At 37.9% G+C, this 21810-nt stretch overlaps 3 protein-coding genes and 1 long non-coding RNA gene across 13 annotated transcripts in view; all 4 read right to left on the reverse strand.

Moving 5' to 3' along the window:
- The window catches only part of LOC103419615 (cysteine-rich receptor-like protein kinase 10), a 60697-nt gene that overhangs the window by 21186 nt on the left and 17701 nt on the right, over positions 1-21810 (reverse strand). Inside the window, exon 1 of one of the 3 annotated variants that reach the window (XM_029103274.2) lies at positions 108-1050. The exons of 1 other annotated variant lie outside the window; for it this stretch is intronic. In XM_029103274.2, coding sequence (XP_028959107.2) covers positions 108-936 — 829 coding nt within the window. In that variant the 5' untranslated portion in view covers positions 937-1050. Of the gene's footprint in view, positions 1-107; positions 1073-21810 lie in introns of those variants that run through there. One more of the 3 variants, XM_070821534.1, reaches the window with a different exon arrangement.
- LOC103410698 (uncharacterized) lies at positions 1861-4743 on the reverse strand. Of its 8 annotated transcripts, none has more exons than XR_011580865.1 (6): positions 4366-4743; positions 4041-4185; positions 3826-3941; positions 3366-3454; positions 2583-2653; positions 1861-2118 (listed from the first exon to the last, which is right to left on the reverse strand). XR_011580865.1 is itself a non-coding variant. In XM_029103277.2 (4 exons), exons 2-4 carry the CDS (start codon positions 4077-4079, stop codon positions 2088-2090), a joined length of 447 nt encoding a protein of 148 aa, XP_028959110.1. In that variant the 5' UTR covers positions 4080-4185; positions 4366-4540; the 3' UTR covers positions 1861-2087. The 8 variants fall into 8 exon arrangements, 2 of the variants coding, with proteins under 2 accessions (XP_028959110.1, XP_070677641.1); XR_011580864.1 differs by having other exon boundaries at positions 2396-2653; positions 4366-4711; XR_011580867.1 differs by lacking the exons at positions 1861-2118; positions 2583-2653 and adding an exon at positions 2275-2406 and having other exon boundaries at positions 4366-4711.
- Positions 10502-11287, reverse strand: LOC103434618 (cysteine-rich receptor-like protein kinase 26). Its single transcript, XM_070821539.1, has one exon. It carries the CDS (start codon positions 11162-11164, stop codon positions 10502-10504), a length of 663 nt encoding a protein of 220 aa, XP_070677640.1. The 5' UTR covers positions 11165-11287.
- LOC114825040 (uncharacterized) lies at positions 19388-21404 on the reverse strand. Its single transcript, XR_003773772.2, has 4 exons — positions 21186-21404; positions 20980-21091; positions 20396-20462; positions 19388-19588 (listed from the first exon to the last, which is right to left on the reverse strand). It is a non-coding gene; the product is annotated as an uncharacterized lncRNA (long non-coding RNA).

Here is a 21810-nt window from a genome sequence, read left to right on the forward strand (position 1 = left end):
AGAGAGGAGTTACCATTGATCAATTAAATTTTGAGATCAGTGTCAAGCAAATATAGTCATCAACGTATGTAATGGAGTGTACATACATATACGTTATGCGTGCGTACCTTGTGAAGTGTTTGTGGTATTGGTTGATGGTGGTGGAGAATGTATTGGTGGCGGAGATGGCAGTTGTTTGACAGTTGTAGGGTCATAGAAGGGGTAAAGATCGAATCTAAAGTAACAGCTAGGTTTATTAACTCCCCCACCTACTTTCCCGTAAAAATTGGAGCTATATGCAAAAGCCCCAACTAAGCAATCACTGCAATTTTGCTCTGATATGTCTGGCGTGCATTGCGCTAGTGCAAATATTGTTTGGAAAGTTGGGGCACTTGTGTTTCCGAATGCAAATTTCCGAAGAGAACCGCCAGCTGCAGCTTCCCTTCTTATGCTGTCCAGTAGCTTCTCCAGCTCTTGGTTGAATCCATCCAGCTCGGACGACGATATGTTATTTATGTTCCAGTAATACGGCGAAGGCCGCGAAGGCTCAGTTTCCATGACGCCATAGATGGAGCGGTTTGAGTAGCGTAAATTGCATTTCTCATACGATCCAAATGCTTCCTTCTGATTAGGACAACGCTGAAGGAGATCATATCGGGAATTATTTAGGCAGCTACGACAATCTCCCACCGTGACATCTCCTCTACAAAGCCCGATTGCATAAATGTGCTCGTTCGACGAGTTTAGGCGATAGGATGCATTATAAAAGCCATACCCGTTGCCGTTTTCGTCGGAGGGCAGGGAGGAGAGGAGGCGGTTGAGGTTTGTCTGATAGGTACTATTGGTGGTATAGTTTCCTTTTCCGTCTATGCAATTTTGACCAAGGGCTTGATTAATCATGAGAAACAGAATGGGAAAGAGGCAGAATAGAAATCTTGAGGAATCCATTGCTGGCATTATTTGATATTTTTGCTAAAATTGGTTTGTAAAAGAGGATTATAGTTCTGATGGAAAACTTGCTACACGTCTATATATGAAGAACGAAGTCAATGAATACCTCACTTTACACAAGACGCGGTGGTGGGAAGACCAGACTTTTTTTTCTTTTTTTTTTTAACACAGACCAGACTTTTAATAGTAGCTCTAGCTACGATACAGTATTGGTACTTGCTACCATTCCTCTACACGTGCATGTTTAAGCGCAACTTTTTCACGCATCAAGCCTATGCAACTATTATGAAGAAAGGATGTCGTTGTGGGGGTCTCAAGCCAATAACACTCTTATATTGATAAGTTGAAATTTAAAATGCATAATAACTTTAAATCAAATAATACGTGATTAATTTAAAATACCGCTATAATGATATCATTGTATAAGCAAGTGTCTATTTTATATTACATCTTTGTAGGTATTCTTTCATCAGCGAGGTTTCACTCTATTATAATTGAAGATGCTGACATAGACGGGAGTGCTAAATTAAATATTTAAGGAAGCTTCTTCCGAGACTTACACTATTCAACCATTGAAATAAAGTAAACCACAGATTGCAGGAGTGGTTGGCTCTGGCTGGGCCAACTTCTCTTTGCTTCTCGGTGCACGCAATCTCTCGGTCAACAAGGTAAATCAATTATAATACGCAATTCTGACAATCATTTACTCGTTTCGGTGGTTATACCTTTCTACTTTATGGTCAGAATTAAATTGTCGATTTGTGACTGACTGTTTCTTAGTTCCTTTCGTCTCGGCTTACATTGATTGTAATCGGAAAATACATGGTAGCTATTACGATGAGCAAGAAAAGTTACAATAATTGATATTGCTGCACACCCTACTCTTTACTATAGTTGATACTAGCAAAGATGCCCAAGCTCCATTGCGGGTTTTGAATTCGTAATCATAGTTTAACACACCAATTTTTAAATAATTCAGAAACCAATCAAAGCAGCTGAATCGACATAGTAAATTACGTCTTTCAGTTGGATCTACATTCTATTGAATTTACATTAAAAGCCTATCTTAAAAAAATGGCGGATTTTTTAAAGTCCCAACTATATACAATGTACGAGTATTTCACATGAATTGGAGAATGATGGTTGTTTAATTGTACCTAAAGTGCAGCAGTAGCTGTCAGTGTGTGGCTAAAGGGTGCGTTTGGTACGTGGGACGGGACGGGACGGAACGGGACGAGGCGTTCCGTCCCGCGTTTGGTACGCCAAAAATGGGTGGAACGGGCTGTTCCACGGAACAGATTTTGAGTGTTTTTGCGTTCCACCTCCCCCCCCGGAACGGGTTTGTTACACGTTTGCGGAACGCAATGTTTTACCATTTTAAGACAAATATACCCCATGTCTTTTTCAAAAATTACACCTTCGTTCCGTCCCGTCCCGTTCCGTCCCGTCTGCGTATCAAACGCACCCAAAATGCACCTGCACAGTGAATCAAAATTGAGTCATGATTCCTTGTACTTGTAGCATAAGTAGAAGAGCAGGTAACTTGGGATTTAAAAATTATACTTTTTCCCAAAAAATTATTCAAATTCACTTAATAGGTAACTTTCATGCTCCTTCACTTTACTTTCTATTTGGCTAGTTCAATTTTGTACTCGAATCTTTTCAAATTCACATCAGAAAGATGGCAGCAGTTTAAGTCTTGAAGGTTCTCTTCATTTATGTCCTAGTTCATGGGAAAAACAAAAAATGTGATTGCAAAGATGTGATTCCCAACAACAAATCCTACCAAAATCTGATCCTTTCACCAGTACCTACCAACAATTGAATATCCCACCAACACTCCAAATTTTGACAGCCCTTAAGAACAAAACTGTTCTATGAAGCACAAAACTCTTCCAACACATTGCTTGCAAGATTTACTATGTTTAAACCTCTGATTTATTGGTATCATGCGATTTCTTTGAAAATTTACATAAACCTCAAAAAGTAGTAAAAGTGCTTCAGCAGCATGAGGGTTTTTATAACAAAGAAGTCATTCATTTCGGCTGATAAACTGAAACAATGATTGAAACACAAAAGTCTTCGCATCAGATAAAAATGACTGACTAAGAAGAATTCAAGTGCAAAACCAAGAAGACTTCTATTTTTCAGAAAAGTAAAAACAATTAATCGCTATGGTACAAATTCTAAAGTTAATAAGCCCTAAAGTAGGAAGCCATAAAAAGAGGAGAATTTTACAACATACATCTCAGAAACAAATAGACTCATTTGAAATGTTCTTAAAGAAATAATACAGTGCCAAATTGGAATCATATCGAAGAATAAAGAGGCCTCAGATATTTTATCCATAAACCTAAAAACTACAGAGAACAAAAATAACAATCACTCAAATGGAAAGTACGGGGAAGCACCGCATCAAAGGTCAAGCGGCATACCAGAATTTTGATTCAAATGTCATGGCTGAGAACCTTTGCATCAAAAGCGGCTGCAAGAGCAAATGATGATGCTGCGATGGGAGTCCAAACTAAACAGCAAAAAATTAGAGAGAATAAGAGTAAGAATTCGAACAGAGTTCCATGTGTTTATATTGGATAAATGACTCTTAGCTTGTTTTGCTTCTTGCAGACTTATGGGATTCAGGAAAAATGTTTTGTTTAGTTCCTCTCGTAGAACTAAAGAGGTGATGTTGATACAACCATTTTTTCCCATTTTGTTTGACCAAGAATGTATTTGTATAAAATCCAAATGCAACCGCAGTTGGGTGATGGATGACATTATCGCTCGTTTCTTTAACTTCTAAGATTTCTACTTGCCATAAAAAAAATATAAAAAAAAAAAAAACTAGTGGCAAAATTATATCAAGGACACAAATAGTTACAAAGGCGTGGATTATACCTTTTCATCTTGGATTTGAGAACTTCGTGTCCTCCGCCGTATTTTTAAACATCAGATCTGAACTCTGGGGTGCCTTCTTTCACGCCTAAACACCGTCGTCTTCGATCTTGAGGCTTCTACATAGAGAATACATACATGAGACGGTCATCTTCTATTTTTCCCTAATCTACTATGATCGGAGATGAAGTTAAAGGCATAAGGTGAGAAAATTTTACCTGTGAGTGTGTCGACACCAAGATCAGGAGGTTTGGCATCTGACTTGCATGGCTGAGCTCGATTTATGAAGAGCAGCGAAGATGGAGGGGTGAATCTGACCATGGCGATGGAGATTTTGTGCATGCTTCTGATTCTAAATCGTACCTGCAATACGGCCGAAAAATTAATGCAGCGGTGGATCGAGAATGAAAGACAACGGAGACAAGAGTGAAGTCGGGTTGTCTGCAGCGACTCGAACGGATCAAAATTTGATAGAAATCTTTAGGGCCCGACAGAGAAGATAGATATGAAATTTTAATTTTAATTAGAAGATGCAGAACCTACCTCTTCCTTCTCTATGTGTATGGAGCTTCGTTTCACAAAATCTCACACCCACCGACACCAGCCCACGATTTCAGGAACCAAAATCAACCCTAACCCCATTTTGCAACCCCTACTCCTCCGTCTCTCTCCCTCTGTTTGCGCTAAGCCACCCAACCCATTCCAACCCGTCTCAAACCCCACGGACAAAATTACCCTCCTAACTTTTAACAATTACCCTCCCAACCCACCCAGCCCTATCTAGCTGGCATTGTTGTAAATAAGATGAAATCGAATGTCAAACTTTTGAAATACCTCATCAATTTTAGAAAAGACACAAGCATCTACAATCACGAATCAATCAAAAGACAGGAAGGTGACTACGGTGAAACATGTTATAGTGACGATAAAACCACCGTACCATCACGACTATTGATCGTGTTGTTCGTAACATATCAAGATAAGAAAAATAAGGGGAACTAATCTAGGAGTGGGCACAGTTTGGTTCAGTACGGTTTTGAGTGAAACCAAAATCGAAACCAAAATTTTTTACGGTTTGGAAGCTAAAATTGAAATGAAACCAAATCGTTTGGTTCGGTTCAATGCGGTTTCAAACAGTTTCGGTTTGGTTTTTAAGAAAAAATGTACAATTTGCAATTTTACATATTAACAAGCATTTCCCAGTAGCAATAGGAAAAAGACATTTGTTATATAAACAATTAGCATGTTGCATGCAGTTGTGATGTTAAAATATGTTTGTGCAACAAAAGGATGTCCCGTACAAGGTATAACATAAAACAAGTTGAATAACTTTGAATTCATTAAACATGAGCGAAACTTTCATACTAGAATATGTTATATCATGCTTCAAATGAGTGGACTTCATTAGATCATTGTTCGACTCTTGATAATAAGATTAGTCCACCCTTGTACATATATGTGTGTGTGTGTGTGTGTGTGATGGTATAAAATAACAAAGGTCCTTCAAGTTAATGAACGAAAGAAAGTGATGAATGATGATATTCTAGTGTGGTTGTGTCCATACTAAGTGCGTGAATTCTAACAAAAAACCAATTAAAACATGAAATTTAATATGGACATTTAATTAAATGTTCATTAATATTTGTGGTGCGGTTCGGTTTCGGTGTGGTTTTCAAAAGTCAAAACCGAAACCGAACCGTTTTCTATGTTGCGGTTCGGTTTCAAAACCGAAACCATTCCAAAACCGCAAAACCAAACTATTTGGTGGGTTCTATTTGGTTCGTGTTTCGGTTTCGGTTTTCGGTTCTAAGTGCCCACCCCTAAACTAACTTGCATAGAAACTCCCAGTTAGATTCTGAAGCGCATCTTGAGCCTGTTCTTCCTCACTGAGCTGAACGTACACATTCCCAACCTACGCACACAAACACAATAAATTAGTCCAAATAATCAACCAAGCAATTTTATTGTACTCATATGTGTGCCAGATTTGGAAGATTGAGCTAGCATTGTAGACATCAAAGGAACTTGCTTTGAAACTTTTTGCAAAGTGGACTCCTCAGCTCGAAGCTGTGAACACAACTCTTTCAAGGACACAAGAGTTTCACTACCACAAGTCACAGACTTGATGGTGTTATACTCAGAAGGTAGGCCTCGAAGAGCCACAATCACAATATCCTCATCAGATATGAAGACCCCAACAGCAACAAGTTGATCTCAGGTATCCTTAATTCTTTGAAGATACTCATCAATTGATTCAGACCCTTTCTGTATATTTTGCAAATCAATTTTCATTTGAACTATACTAGTCCCGGTCATGTTTACAAACCGTTCTCTAAGACTAAGCCACATTTCTTGAGAACTCTGACATCCAATCACACAAGATAAAGCAGTAGTGGACAAAGTAGCAGTAAGAAGAGTCATCAATGTTTTATCATGAATTTTCCACACCTTATACGCATCAGAAATTACTGGCACTTGATTATCAACCTTCCCCTCAGATTCAAAATCAACAAATTTGGTCGGACACGGAATGGATCCATCAACAAAACCACGAATTCCATTAGCATTTAACAACAACTCCATTTGAAAATTCCAATTCACATAGTTAGAGTCATCTAACTTCACAGTAACAATATTACCCACACTTGGAATGAGAGAAGCAATAGGCAATTGTGTAAGCATTAACTGAGTAGAGGTAACCATTGTGAAAATACAAACAGATCAATCATGACACAGATAAGCAAATCGCAGAAACACAGAATATAGTAGAAATCGTGAACAACAATTCCCAAAAATTAGGGTTTAGACAAACAAGAATCAAAAGTCAAGGGATCAAGAATCAGGAAATAATCAAAAGAATATCACCTTCGTGAACTCTGACGACTCAACACCGCCATAAATCCCCAAACACTAGGGTTTCAGAAGAACTCCGACGACGACGACACCGACTTTATCGACAATCACCACCGACAAACACCAGCGACTCCACCGACTCTTACGATTATACGTTGCTACAGTGCAACAAAGGCAACACTCCGATCAAACAACACCAAGAATCAAACGAGCGGAAGCAATAGGATCATCAATCAACAGCGCGAGCCTTGATCGGCGAAGATACCATGATAACTGTAAGAAAATGTAAGAGCTGTGAACTGTAGAGAGGGAAAGTAGAGAGAGTTTTGTAAACTGAATTATTATTACCACACTATTCAATCCAATACAATACATTAACTTGTCCTATAAATACACACCTATAACTAACTCAAGACTTAACCAATGATACACAGACACATGGTAAGCTATACATGTAACACCTGACACTATTATATCCTAATAAGTTCTATGCAGTTAGATAATTTCTTTTGAACAGTTAGATTAAAAAAGTGGAATGAAAGGAGAGAAATAAGAGGGGAGAAAATTCAAGTCCAATTAATCAAAGTCGTCGTTTGATTGGTAGACTGGTCCCAAAACAACTCTTAGTCTATCTCTTATACATCACAAGCCTTATTGCAATTACCTAAACCATTGAAAAGAAAAATGAACAAAACAAATGGTAAATTGCACATTATGATTTAAAAAACAATGCAGTTTCCATCTTAAAGAGCTATCTAGGATATACTTCGGTGATCAATGAACCTCATTTTCTGGTGCTTTGACAAAGCTGTTCTTGGATCGATCTGACCTAGTTGTAATCACCTCCTAACTATTCTTTCATCCCAAAGTCATGTCAAATCCAACGTTACTATCTCCGAAAAATGATGGTTGTGAGGGTACTGGAAGTGTGACTGAGTAACTGTTAAGCATTAGAACAATAGCATTCATGGTTGGCCTATCAGCTATATTTTCTTGCACACATAGCAACCCAATATGGATGCATCTCATGATTTCATTTCTTAAACCGTTCGTCAACGCGGGATCTATTAGATTTGAAGTTGTCCCTTCCCTCCAACATTTCCATGCTTGCGTTGTGAAATTCGTAGAAATATAGTTAGAGATAAATTATTTTTCTTGGTTGCATTATGCATATAGTTTAAATTCTTACGTAGCTTAGAAGATCCTCCACGTTCTTGCCGTGACGAAAGGAATTATTTTTCTGTCCGCTCACTATCTCCAAAACTAAGACACCAAAACTATAGACATCCGACTTAACAGAAAAGTGCCCATACATCGCATATTCTGGAGCCATATATCCACTGCATATCGAAACAAGAATAATATATGTTGGTTTTATGATCAAACTTAGTTGAGAACTTTGGATTATTGATATAGATTAACACAATTATAATATAAGCCATGTAGCCTTGTCGAGTACTTACTAGGTCCCCACAATTTGACTGGTATTGCCTTGTGTTTGATCAACCTCAAACAATTTTGCCATGCCAAAATCTGATATCTTGGGAGTCATATCTTCATCTATCAAGATATTAATGGCTTTGAGATCACAATGAATAATTCTAAGCCGCGAATCCTCATGAAGGTAAATGAGCCCTCGAGTAATGCCTACTATGATTTTGTAGCGCCTATCCCAATCCAATTGTGCGCGCTTGATTGGATCTGCATGTTCAATTCAAACCAAGGTTACAATGTTTCTTGTATGTTACAGGAATGAGATTTTATGGTAAAATTTTGAAGTTAAAGCTAAAATTGTACAAATTAGGGACAAACTCATAAATAAGAAGCCTTTCAACTCCTTCCGAGCAGAAACCCAAGAGCCTAACTAAGTTTCGGTGCTGAAGCTTTGCCACTAACAAGACCTCATTTTTAAACTCCAAATCTCCTTGTCCAGAATTTACGGAGAGCCTTTTCACTGCTATCTCTTCTCCATTCAATAACCTACCCTGAAAGAGTATCAAAACAAAAAGGTTGCATTCAAGGAATATATACATGAAACTGGTGATGTTGCCCATATATATCATGATGTTATTAAGATTGGCAGGTTAGGTTTTTTCACAATATATTGTATTTTATTTTATTTCGTAAGGTATGATGTGAGAATCTTATCTTCAATAGATGTGTTCTATATTACCTTGTAAACAGAACCAAATCCCCCTTGTCCTAGTTTATTGGCTTCAGAAAAGTCTTCTGTGGCAACTCTAATGGTGTCAAAATTGAATTGCAAGGATTCTGCACTTCCAATTTCGTCCGCGTCTTCGCATTTGGTAAAATTTTAACAAAAATTTTGTATGTAACAAAATTAGATCTAGATGACATAACAGTACTAGGCTTCCCACTTGAAGCAAATTGAGATGAATTAATGTTACTGTTTATTTTGTTACAGTACGTGCCTGGAATTAAATTACCTTGAAGCTTTTTCTTTGCCTTCCGTACTCTTAGACAAATGCCCATGAACATTACAAGTACCAAAGAAGCAATAATTGACACAATAATAATGATGACAGTCTGAGATTTGCTGCTCTTCGATCCTGAAAAGTCTTCTATGGCAACTCTAATGGTGTCAAAATTGAATTGCAAGGATTCTGCACTTCCAATTTCGTCCGCGTCTTCGCCTGTGGTAAAATTTTAACAAAAATTTTGTATGTAACAAAATTAGATCTAGATGACATAACAGTACTAGGCTTCCCACTTGAAGCAAATTGAGATGAATTAATGTTACTGTTTATTTTGTTACAGTACGTACCTGGAATTAAATTACCTTGAAGCTTTTTCTTTGCCTTCCGTACTATTAGACAAATGCCCATGAACATTACAAGTACCAAAGAAGCAATAATTGACACAATAATAATGATGACAGTCCGAGATTTGCTGCTCTTCTATCCTGCAAAGTAAAATCAGAAATATATATTCTCTAATCATATGAGATTCTAAATAACACGTTTAAGTGATTGATCTATCAGAGAGAGGAGTTACCATTGATCAATTAAATTTTGCGATCAGTGTCAAGCAAATATGCAGTCATCGGCGTATGTAATGGAGTGTACATACATATACGTTGTGCGTACGTACCTTTTGAAGTGTTTGTGGTATTGGTTGATGGTGGTGGAGAATGTACTGGTGGTGTTATTGGTGGCGGAGATGGCAGTTGTTTGACAGTTGTAGGGTCAATGAAGGGGTAAAGATCGAATCTAAAGTAACAGCTAGGTTTATTAACTCCCCCACCTACTTTCCCCTCAAAATAATTGGGGAATTCTCCATAAGCCCCAACTAAGGGCTGGTTTGGTATTGCTGTGGTTTGAAAAAAAGCTGTTGTGAGAATAAGTGACTGTGCTGTGAGAATAAGCGGCTGTGAAATAAATCAGCAGAGTGCTTGGTAAACTTTTTTGTAAAAGTGCTTTTGGAAAGAAAAAAAGCAGTCTGATAGTGGGTCTTTTCATTAAAAGAGCATTATAGCTCCGTGTGCTTTGAAAAAAAACCAGTTTTCCAAAGCTGCAAATAGCAGCTTCAGTTTTTTCCTTTGATTTCAGTTTATTCTCACAGCAGCTTCCAAAATAAGCCTTTTTTTTCAGTTTACCAAACATCTAAAACACTTGGTGCAATGGCAAGTGCCTTCGCCCGTGAGCGGTAGGTCTCGGGTTCGAGACTTAGGAGCAGCCTCTCCATAAATTGGGGTAAGGCTAGCCGACATTCACCTCTTCCAGACCCTGCATAAAGCGGGAGCCTTGTGCACTTGGTACAACCAAACATCTAAAACACTCACAGCTTTTTTTCATGGATGTTTTTTTTAAGCACATCGCTCCCAAAACACCCCTAAGCAATCACTGCACTTTTGCTCTGATATGTCTGGCGTGCATTGCGCTAGTGCAAATATTGTTTGGAAAGTTGGGCCGCTTGTGTTTCCGAATGCAAATTTCCGAAGAGAACCGCCAGCTGCAGCTTCACTTCTTATGCTGTCCAGTAGCTTCCTCAGCTCTTGGTTGAATCTATCCAGGTCGGACGACGATATGTTTTTTATGTTCCAGTAATACGACGAAGGATCAGTTTCCATGACGCCATAGATGGAGCGGTTTGAGTAGCGTAAAATGCATTTTTCATACCAACCAATTGCTTCCTTCCGATTTGGGCAAAGCTGAGGGAGAGCATATCGGGAATTATTTAGGCAGCTACGGCAATCTTCCGTCTTGGCATCTCCTCTACAAAGTCCGATTGCATAAATGTGCTCGTTCGACGAGTTTAGGCGATAGGATGCATTGTAAAAGCCATGCCCGTTGCCGTTTTCGTTGGAGGGCAGGGAGGAGAGGAGGCGGTTGAGGTTTGTCTGATAGGTACTATTGGTGGTATAGTTTCCTTTTTCGTTTATGCAAACTTCACCAAGGGCTTGATTAACCATGAGAAACAGAAAGGGAAAGAGGCAGAATAGAAATCTTGAGGAGTCCATTGCTGGCATTATTTGATATTTTTGCTAAAATTGGTTTGTAAAAGAGGATTATAGTTACGATGGAAAACTTGCTACACGTCTATTTATGAAGAATGAAGTCAATGAATATCTCACTTTACGCAAGACGCGGTGGTGGAATACCAGACTTTTAAGAATAGCTCTAGCTACGATATGGTATTAATACTTGCTACCATTCCTCTATACATGCATGTTTAAGTGTTCTACATGATTTCTAATTATCTAGCTTTTCATTTACAACTTTTTCATGTGACAAGCCTACACAGCTCTTATGAAAAAAAGATGTCACTATGACGATCTCAAATCAATAACACACCATCATATTGATAAGTTGAAATTTAAAATGCATAATAATCTCAAATCAAATACTATATAATTAATTTGAAGTGCAGCTACAATGACATGTACAAGCAAGTTTCTACATCTTTGTAGGTATTCTTTCATCAGCGAGGTTTCACTCTATTATAATTGAAGATGCTGATAGAGACGGTAGTGCTAAATTAAATATTTAAGAAAGCTTCTTCCAAGACTTACACTATTCAACCATTGAAATAAAGTAAACCACAGATTGGAAATGGAACAGAAGTCGTTGGCTGGGTCAACTTCTCTTTGCTTCTCGGTGCATGCATTCTCTCAGTCAACAAAGTAAATCAATTATACTATGCAATTCTGACAATTATTTACTCGTTTGGTTCGATACACCTTCCTACTTTGTGGTCAGAATACGATTGTCAATTTGTAATGTAAGATGATAAGGATGGCAAGGGTCGGGCTAGACTGATAGTTTCTTAGGCCATCTTCAACTGAAGCGTTCAGAGGGTTAGAGGGTCGAAAAACATTTGAAAATCATCTCCAATCAAGGACTAGGCCAAAGAGCTCATGGGCCCCACAGAATCTGAAAGGGCCGAAGGGCCAAAGGCCAGCCAGCCAGCCTTGGGCTACCCAGAAATATGAGCATTCCTGCCGGTGCCAAATTTTCAAATGCAATGGCTACCTAACGTCAGCTAGCCGTTATTTATTTATTTTTATTTTTTTACAATTTTATTTATATTTTTTTATTTACAATTTTTTTCCTATAACTACTATTTTACAAAATTTGGTTCATATTTTTTTTAAATTCCATTTTTTTTTCTATAACTTTTATTTTACAAAATTTGTTTCATATTTTTCTAAATTTTTTTTCCTATAACTTCTAAGTCATTATACAACATTAAATTAAATTAAGTAACATGAAACAACATCAAACAATATGAAACAACCTTAAATAACATTAACCAATAAATTAGCCGTTAGATTTGAATTTAAATTGTAGTTTTTAAATAATAAATTATGTTTGACCCTATGAGCATTTGGCCCTCGGTTGGAGATGGAGGCAAATAAGATCATGTAATGTATATTAAAATATTAATTTATTGAAGGAACAGTGAGCTAAAACAAGCTATCTGACCAGCTTTCAGTTAGGATAACATTAGTTCCTTTCGGCTCGGCTTAGATTGATTGTACTCGGAAGATTAAGGTATCAGGAAAGCAACCCCACAATGGTTGTGGTTTTGATGGAGAACTTTTTCCACTCAACAAGTCATTTCTTCTTGCTTCCGGAACAGTGCAGACTTACTGGCCGCTCCGTTATAGTTAACCATCAGCTATTGTACGGTGCAACGACTAAGGGTCAAACATAGAATCATGCATATTCCATAAGTGAATAGGACCCACAATTTTTTATAAAATAGACCAAAATGTGAAAAGGAAAAAATCCCCTCCCTCCTCCCTTTTCATCTTCCGCTCCGTTCCTCGCTCACTAACCAAGGTTCTGGATTTCAAGAGCCCAACACGTATCCGCTTCGGTACGTCGGCGTAAGCCACCCCCATAGTCACGTGAATGTCTGACGCTGTTGACGAGGTGAAGGTCCCGCGGCCGTGTTTGACCTCCTTCAATTTTTTTAAGTTGGTTTCGTTGGAGGCCATGTGGAAGTCTCTTGAGCTCCAATTAGGTTGAAATTGGGGCCCGATTGGATGTTGGTGTGACTCGATTGGATGTTGTGTTGCTTAAGTTTCCAATCTCGTCAATGTCGGAGGGATGAAGTGGGATGATTTACGTGGGATGGGGTTTTGGAATGTGCAGAGGGGTTGAGGTTGAAGATAAAGAAAGAGGAGCTGCACTGGAATTTTAAAGTTTTTTTAGCCTGCACAAGTAAGACGACATGAATTCTTTTTTGTTTAAAATTTAATTCAACTCAAAAAATTAAAACAAAAAAAATTAATTTTTTTTTAATTTTTAATTGCCCACAAAAGTAAAAACTTTATTCTTTTAAAAAAAATTATTTTTCCAAAAAACTAAAATAAAAATGAATTAATTTTTTATTTTTAAAAATATTTCTTAATTTTTGACAAATAAAAATATTATTGTGACCATGTTTGTCACATCCCGGCCCAGGGCGGATCACTTCCCGGGCCCGCTTCACCATCGTAGCGCGATATTGTTCGCTTTGGGCTTACCATTCCCTCACGGTTTTGTTTTTGGAAACTCACGAGCAACTTCCCAGTGGGTCACCCATCCTCGGAGTGGTTTTGTTTTTGGAAACTCACGAGCAACTTCCCAGTGGGTCACCCATCATGGGCCCGCTTCACCACCGTAGCACGATATTGTCCGCTTTGGGCTTACCATTCCCTCACGGTTTTGTTTTTGGAAACTCACGAGCAACTTCCCAGTGGGTCACCCATCCTGGGAGTGCTCTGGCCTCCTGCTCGCTTAACTTCGGAGTTCCTACGGAACCCGTAGCCAGTGAGCTCCCAAAGACCTCGTGCTAGGTAGGGATGAGAATATACATTTAAGAATCACTCCCCTGGACGATGTGGGATGTTACAATGTTCGTGATATTTATTTTGTAACAATTAATCAACCATCCTTACTTGAGATGTGTCGGTTGTTGTGACGATGATATTGCTGCACACCTTACTCTCGCATCACATTTGTGTTTATTTATGATATTAAGATTGAATTTATTGAACGATAATCAAAACACAAAAGTAAATTTATAGGCATGCATAAAGAGAAAAATAGTGTGCATAAATAGTTTCCCTTAAACAAATTTGAGCCATTTACTAGAAGAATGAATCACACCGTTTAGCACCATTTGCAAACTAACAAGTTTGAGTCATCATGAATAATAGAAAGGAAAAATGGAAAAATTAGAAATCTTGAGGAAACGATTGCTAGCAATTTACTTTGGCCTTTGATCTGTAAAGGGAATGGAAAGCTATAACTAGCTAGACTACTGTACTAAGAATGATGTCATTGAAATCGTTTTTAGATCGAGATGAATTTTGAGGACTAATTGAATAGTATCCGGAAACAAAGAGAAATCCGGAATGTCTAGTGTATGTGCTCGGATTGGTCCGACCTAGAAATAATTAAACAAGACTAGCTTGAAGCTTCTGATTAGTTCCTGCTTGGAAGACTAATACAATTCAACCTCTGGATTGAGTCAGCAAGAACAAACCAATAGTAAATTTCTCGTTTGCTTGGCCTAGCCATCCGTATGTATAGAGGAAGCAGACCAATGAATTCACTGAAAATAATGGAACGATGCATCGAGGAATATCAGACGGATACTACTAAACAGGTTGTACATCTTTTAATCGACAATAAGTCGTGAATATATGTGAAATTTTAAGAGGTGAGACATAATGAAAACTAACGGATGGGCCTGTTTCAGCTGCAATAACAGATAATGACAGTCAGTTGATGCATGTATTTCACCATAACGATCATATTCTCGTATCGAATTACTTCCGTGACTGTTGCCCCTGTTTCATGTAGCGATAGATGTGCATAAGGAGAAAATGGTGTGTATAAATGATTTCTTTTAACAAATCATAGCCATTTACATGAAGAACGAATCATATATAGGACGGAATTAGTGTTATTTTAATTTTCACCCACCTAAAATAACACCAATTCCGTCCCACATCAAAATCACACCATGTAGTCTTGTAGCACCTATCACAGTAAGAATCAATAACACGTTTACAAGAAAAATGAATCCAAAGGGCTAAAATACATCATAAATTCATATATGAATTTTTCCTAAAAAAAAATTCAGATATAAATCTTCAAGCACTATCGAGGATAGACTTTAGTACGTAATCATGGAAACCTCATCTTCTGGTGTTTAACACAGTTGCTCTTAGATCAATCCAACTAGCCAGATGTCACCCCTGAATTCTTCTCCCGTCTCAAAGACATGTCGGATCCAATTCTACCGAGCTTATAAAACGCATGTTGTGAGAGTACTGGAAGAGTGACTGAGTAACTATTAAGCATTAGGACTATAGGATTCGTGGTTGGCCTATCATCTGTATTTTCTTGTATGTATAATAACCCAATGTGGATGCTTCTCGTCACTTCAGTTCTTGAACTAGTCCTCATTGTGGGATCTATTAGATTTGAAGTTGTCCCTCCCCTCCAACTTTTTCATGCCTGCAACCAATAATTTGTGAATTTGTAGAAATATACACTACAAGACATCAACTTATCCACCATGACAATTTTATCACGGACTTTATAAACTCGTTATAAAAAGTACAAATTTACCACAAGTATAATAAGCACGTGGTGAATAACATCTTTTACCGCGAACAAATCTTAGTCCGTTATAAATTAAAAGTGAATGACCACGTGCAAAGTTCCACGTTGTTAATATAATAAGCCACCACAGGCAAAGCTCGTGGTCATTATTGTTAGTATCCACATCGTAATTAAAATAAAATTGGAGGGACACCAAAATGTTTCAAAATTTCAAACATATATGCAATTTGGAATTTTCACAGCACTACTCAAAATTTGTAAATATTAGTTGAAAAAAAAAATCTGTAAATATTATTAATGAAACACTACTTATCAACTAAAATCCCATAAAATTACGGTTATAACTCTCTACAAATAAAAAATAAAAATAAAAATTATTAAACCCCGGATAAACATGTCAAACACTAAAAAGTGAAAAACACAAATTAAAAAAAAAAGAAAAGAAAAGATAAACACAAAAAAGTTGAAAAACACAAATTAAAAAAAAAAAAGAAAGAAAAGATAAACACAAACCCACGTTTATCCTCTTAATCTTCTCTTTGCAGTAGACGTGGGATTCAAATTCAAACCTAAAATCTACACGTTTCTACGGTGTTTTCCCTCGCCCAGTAACTTCCCACTCAATAAACCCGAGTAAGTTGTGATTATTTGCATATGAAAAAGAAAACTAAAATCTCCAAGCTCCAACCATTCAAAAAGTTAAAAAAGTCGACAATATGAAGTGAAGAACCGAGGTGATTTTTTCTCTAATTTCTTTTCATTTTATTGATGAATTTTCTGTATGAATTGTTTTGTTTTTGTATCACTAACTTCCAGCTTTTCCCCTACACCGGTTACGGTGATCCTCTAACTGGTGTTCAGGTAATTTCTGTTCTTAAATTTATTCTGAAGAAAAAAAATTGTAGATGTCATGAAAAGGAAAGAAGGCTTACATGTTTATATGAATTTGCACTATCATAATTTTGTGTATATTTGAGTGTATCCACTTGGTTTGTACCACATGATTATCTTTTCTTTCCGTATTTACTTCTCTTACTTGATCTCAAATTAGTATATTCCCACCCAAGAAGTACAAGATTTTATTTTATTTTTCTTTGTGCTTATGTCTATGCAGATAGAAGTAGACATATAGAAGATGCAATTAGTGAGGTTCGAGCATTAAGGGGAGGATGTCACTCGTGAAGGACTTTTTTTTGGAGGTGTTCAAGGAAAAGTAAACTTCTAAGCTGACTATTTCCCAGTAAATGGAGGTGTACTTCATACTTGATACATAGTTTCATGTTTCTTTTTTTTTTCTTTTTTTGTCAAAATAGTTTCATATTTCTTAGTATAGGACATTGGCTTTATACCTGATTTTGTTGTAGTTTAGTGCAATGCTTGTAATTTTTTTTAATAATTGATTAATTAAGAAATTATTGTATGACAGTAAATTTGCAATTGTGTGATTATATATATATATTAATTAAATATTTTTTTTTTTAATTTTTTGAAAAACGTATTACAACGGGCATCGGCCGTGGTCAATTAGTGATCCACAATGGTCATAGCGTGTGATGCTAGATTCCAATTTACCACGGGTTAGATATGTGATTATTATTTAATTGATAACGCGCTTTGACCGTGGTAGAAGTTCAAACTTTTCATCACGCCCAGATTACTAACGGACACAATGTCCGTGGTAAATTGCAATCAACCACGAACATTTACCGTGATAGATGTGGGTTTTTCTTCTAGTGATAGTCAGTGATAAATTGGTTATTTGTTTCTTGGTTGCATTACGTTTCAGTGACACCAAAACTACTATCTGTGGGTGCAAAAATTAAGGCTCAAGCAATGAGCCACTTCCCATGATTCTTAAATTTGGGGGAATGGAGTTAGAATAAAGGAGCATGATTAAACACTTCCATGGAATGTGAAACATGGGGAAATACAAGGAGTGTGGAACTTGGAGTTCAAGCATTTTATGCCTATAAAAAGGCTAATAATCACACAAGAAAGGGGGGAGGAGAGACGTAGGATATTGTTCTATATTTTACAAGTATCCTTAACATACACTAACTTGAGCGTTAGAGTGTTTTATTAAAAGTTCCCCTCCTCTCTCATTGATGGCGAGCGAAGATGGAGTTTAAAGCTTGTCAACGTGTTCAAGATTACCTATTGGAGAAGAATTGAAGTACCTGAATTTTTCCGCTCCAACACTATCTATTTTAACAAAGCTTAGAAGATCCTCCTCATTTCTCCATGATGAAAGTAGCTAACACTCCTCGACGGATATCCCATACATTTTTGTGTTCCGAACCCCTTAACGGATATCTCATGCAAAATTAAACATTTGAACGAAAACTTGTATTATTTTTTTCTGTTAACAGACGCATTTTAATGCATATAGTGAAACACTCAAAGTTCACAAACAAAGTCTTACATGAAGCACTACATAAACTATTCACAGTCAGGATTAAGCTAGCTTAGTTTGGCAAAAATAAAAACTAAACTAGCTTAGCTAATTAATTACAAGTGCGATCATGATTAAACTACTTTGCTCTTTGAAGAACAGAAAACCTGAAGATGTACTTGGAAGTTTTCCAGTCCCAGTCAAGGTAAAGACCGATTTGGTCATTTTCCTTCAAGCCTCTCCGAACCACAAACTCCGGTCTCCAACCTCCATTCAGAACGTAAAAATCGCCAGAGTTCCAATGCTTAAAAGTTAACTCACGCCGGTTGCACGTATCCCAGTCCACAATTGTAACTGGTAAGCCCTCTTTACTGTCGACCATCTTGGCTGACTTGTCGTCCAAGTAAGACATAACGTGTTTTCGCACTGCCTCTTTTGGCATCAACAGCCTGCTCAGCTCTCCGAGGTCGCTCGCCGCTAGCCTCTTCCTGATTTTCCAAATTGAGCTGTAGTCCCAGGTCGGATCCCACAGATACAGATCGGTAGAGGGTTCGTGTCCTCCGCGAGGATCATTCAAACTACTGCCGAGGCCAACGCCGAACAGTCGTACATTTGAAGGGTGGTGGTCTTCTTCTTCTAGTTTCATTGCTAATTTTTCGATTGAGCGTAAATGCTTGGAGAGTCTGGAAGATAAGAGAAGCACACTGTTGGTATATATAAAGATTTAATCATGCTGGGATTAGGAAGGTATTGGCTTCCTAATTTCATTAGGAAACTTTTCCTTTTGTTTCATTTTTCCCTTTCTAATTATTCCTGGTTCGGGGAGGTATTTTGTTTTAAATTTCCAATTCCGTTGGGGCCTGAGTTGGTCGCTTTGCGGCGTGGCCCGCATACGTATTCAGTTGGGCTCCTTTCGAGCTGTCCAATTCCATTAGGCCTGGGTATGAATCCGTTTTAGGTTTTTTTTTTAATTTTTTTAATTTTTTTATTATGGACATTTTAGGTGTAAAAATTCCTTATTTAATTTAATAGGAAACTAGGTATTAATCCTTGAAAAAAAGTTAGTTTTGACAAATACCGTATGAAAGATTAACAATTGAATTAAGTCTCTGACTGACGTCAACCTACATTGACACACCCCGATCCGGAGGATCCAGGTGTGCTGGCCGTCACGTGGGCGTGACGTAACCATAAGCACGACACGGAAGCGGAAAAGCAACATAAATCAGCAGGATTTCAAACCAAATTCAAACATAACCACCTACGAACATAACCGGACGAGTTTACAAGTAAACACATAAGTTCAGAGCATAGGTTAACTGCAGTCAAGTAGGACTAAAATAAGAATACATCACCCTCAGGTGAGTCCTACATGTCCAAGGTCTGTCAGAAAGCCGGAAAAGACCTCGTGAGCCAACCACCGCTAAACTAGAACCTGGAGGGGCGCAAAACAAAATGAGTGGGTCAGTAAAACAAATTAGTTTTCCAAAACAGTTCATTAAAACAATTATATCCCCTCGCCGTAAAAACCTGTATACTTTCCCAGAAATATATATAACCATATAATATCTCAAAACTTAAATCCCAAATCTTTAACATTTTCAAGAAAACATGCCATGCCATAAATCAAAATATAAATCAGGTGAAATAAGGAATCAATCGGAGACCCTGCAGTTGGTCCTATACGATTAATTCAATAGCTCAAAATCCCACTAAGCCGGAGTCACCACAGTGACCTGTACGGCCCTACTCTGCACATCACTCGGAACTACGTAAGGTAGTCTATACGATGAAAGGTGTAAAAATACGCTCTAGTGCTTCTCTCATCATATCATCAGCGCGCATAACTAAGGTCACCCACTAGTCGGAATCACGCCTAGTGATCTATACGACTAGCATGTCGGAACCCTCACATGGTCTGTACAACATCCACCTACTTGGATCCAAGGCGAGCGTGCGGTGTGGTGAATAAAATAAGCACTAACACCTAGGGTGCATGTATGAGCTTAAACATCTTATCAACAATCAATTCAATGAATAAATGAACTCACCTGACTTACCTGTGCCTCCACAGCACCATGCAACATGTATGCATCATACGTCAATCATATATCTCATGTGAAATTCATGTTTATCAAATAATTCTATGCATGACATTTTAAAACATAACTTCGTATAAATTCAATTTTCTGGGAAGAATTACTAGTATAAAGGTAATACGAAAACAAAACTGCCCACTCACTGGTAAGTCGACGGGTCGTAACCCCCGTGGCGTCCCTGGATGCGGTCGTCCTCGGGATACGTCTCACCTATATGCGAAACAACTAAAATGACATTATTTAAAGCACATCACCAACGTTTCGCAATAATTTCTCATACGATGCTCAATTTTGACAAATGAATACACCAACGCGATCTACACAACCTCACGAGCGTCGCAAAATTTTTAAAATAATTTTTTGAAACCTCACGCGCCCCCACGCGCCAAAACAGGCACGGGTCTACGCGCCCCCCACGCGCAGCCACGTGCGAGTCATGCGGACGGCGTCAGTTGACGCCGTCAGGAATATTCTGGAATATTCCGTCAGATCTAACTGTTACCGTTACTGCCGTTAGGAATATTCCGTCAAAACTAACGGAATATTCCTTCTTCTTCTCCGACCTACCCTCGCCGGACTCCGGTCACCGGGAAACTGGAAAATTTTCTAACTAGCTATTCTCACTCATTTTTCGTCCATTTTTCTCGTACTTTACACCAATTTAAAGCCCTAGATGAGTACTATCACGTTGGACTAAATTTAAACACCAAAAAGCACGGGATCATACCTTCCAAAAATCCAAGAAAATCGGCCAAACTCGAACTAGGCGATCCCGACGTCCAATTCTTCCAAACGAAGCACTCCGAGCTTCGTTAGGACCTCACCAAGCTTCCTACAAGCTTCAAATTCCCAAAAACGTAAGAATTTACGTGTGCATGAACAGTGCACCACCACGGGGACTTTGAAAGCTAGGGTTTTCGAAGGAAACATTACCTAAAAGTGGTGTCAGTGTATTCGTGGAGTCTTCAGGAGTCCATTGGTGTCCTCAAACTCGTCGATCCACTAAGTTTGGAAGGGTTTTGGGATCTGTCCGTACAGTTTGGAGAGGAAGAGAGAGACTGAGAGGGAGAGAGCGTGAGGGAAGAGAGAGAGAGAAGAAACACGGGGAAAGAGAAGGAGAGAGATCTTTTGTGGTCCACACCAATCCACCCATACTTTTCATCCTAACCATACATTAAAAATTCATCTCAAAATATTTTCTAATACCCTTGCATAATATTTGAACCAATAAGGTCTCACACACACGTACCTTAGTAACGTCAAGAGCAATCTCGTCATTTCATATTCCCGTCAAAAGCACTGCTGGGACGGGCTGTGACATACATAATTCTGCATTAGTTGTCATTTATTTCTTTGTTATTCTTCCAATTATACCCTTTTTTGAATGTTTGTAATGAAGACTTTTTTTTTGTTAACAATCATAGGACGTCATTTATTATAGCTTATTTTTAGGATGTATATGATATTTTGTAGTATTTTTTTTTATTCTCATTCAAATTTCAAACTGATTTTAGTTCATATTTGAGAAATTAGTAATTCATTTTCCAAAATTAAGAGG

Source organism: Malus domestica, chromosome 05 (genome assembly GCF_042453785.1).
Source record: "Malus domestica chromosome 05, GDT2T_hap1".
Taxonomy (NCBI): domain Eukaryota; kingdom Viridiplantae; phylum Streptophyta; class Magnoliopsida; order Rosales; family Rosaceae; genus Malus; species Malus domestica.

Excerpts from the sequence above, each read along its gene's own strand:
- LOC103434618 (XM_070821539.1), bottom strand. The coding sequence starts at position 11,164 with ATGCCAGCAATGGACTCCTCAAGATTTCTATTCTGCCTCTTTCCCTTT.
- LOC103410698 (XM_029103277.2), bottom strand. The coding sequence starts at position 4,079 with ATGCCAAACCTCCTGATCTTGGTGTCGACACACTCACAG. Across the intron at positions 3,455-4,040 it reads TGGTGTCGACACACTCACAG|TTTGGACTCCCATCGCAGCA; the intron begins GTAAAATTTTCT and ends TTTGCTGTTTAG. Across the intron at positions 2,407-3,365 it reads ACATTTGAATCAAAATTCTG|GTGCATTTTGGGTGCGTTTG; the intron begins GTATGCCGCTTG and ends TTCACTGTGCAG.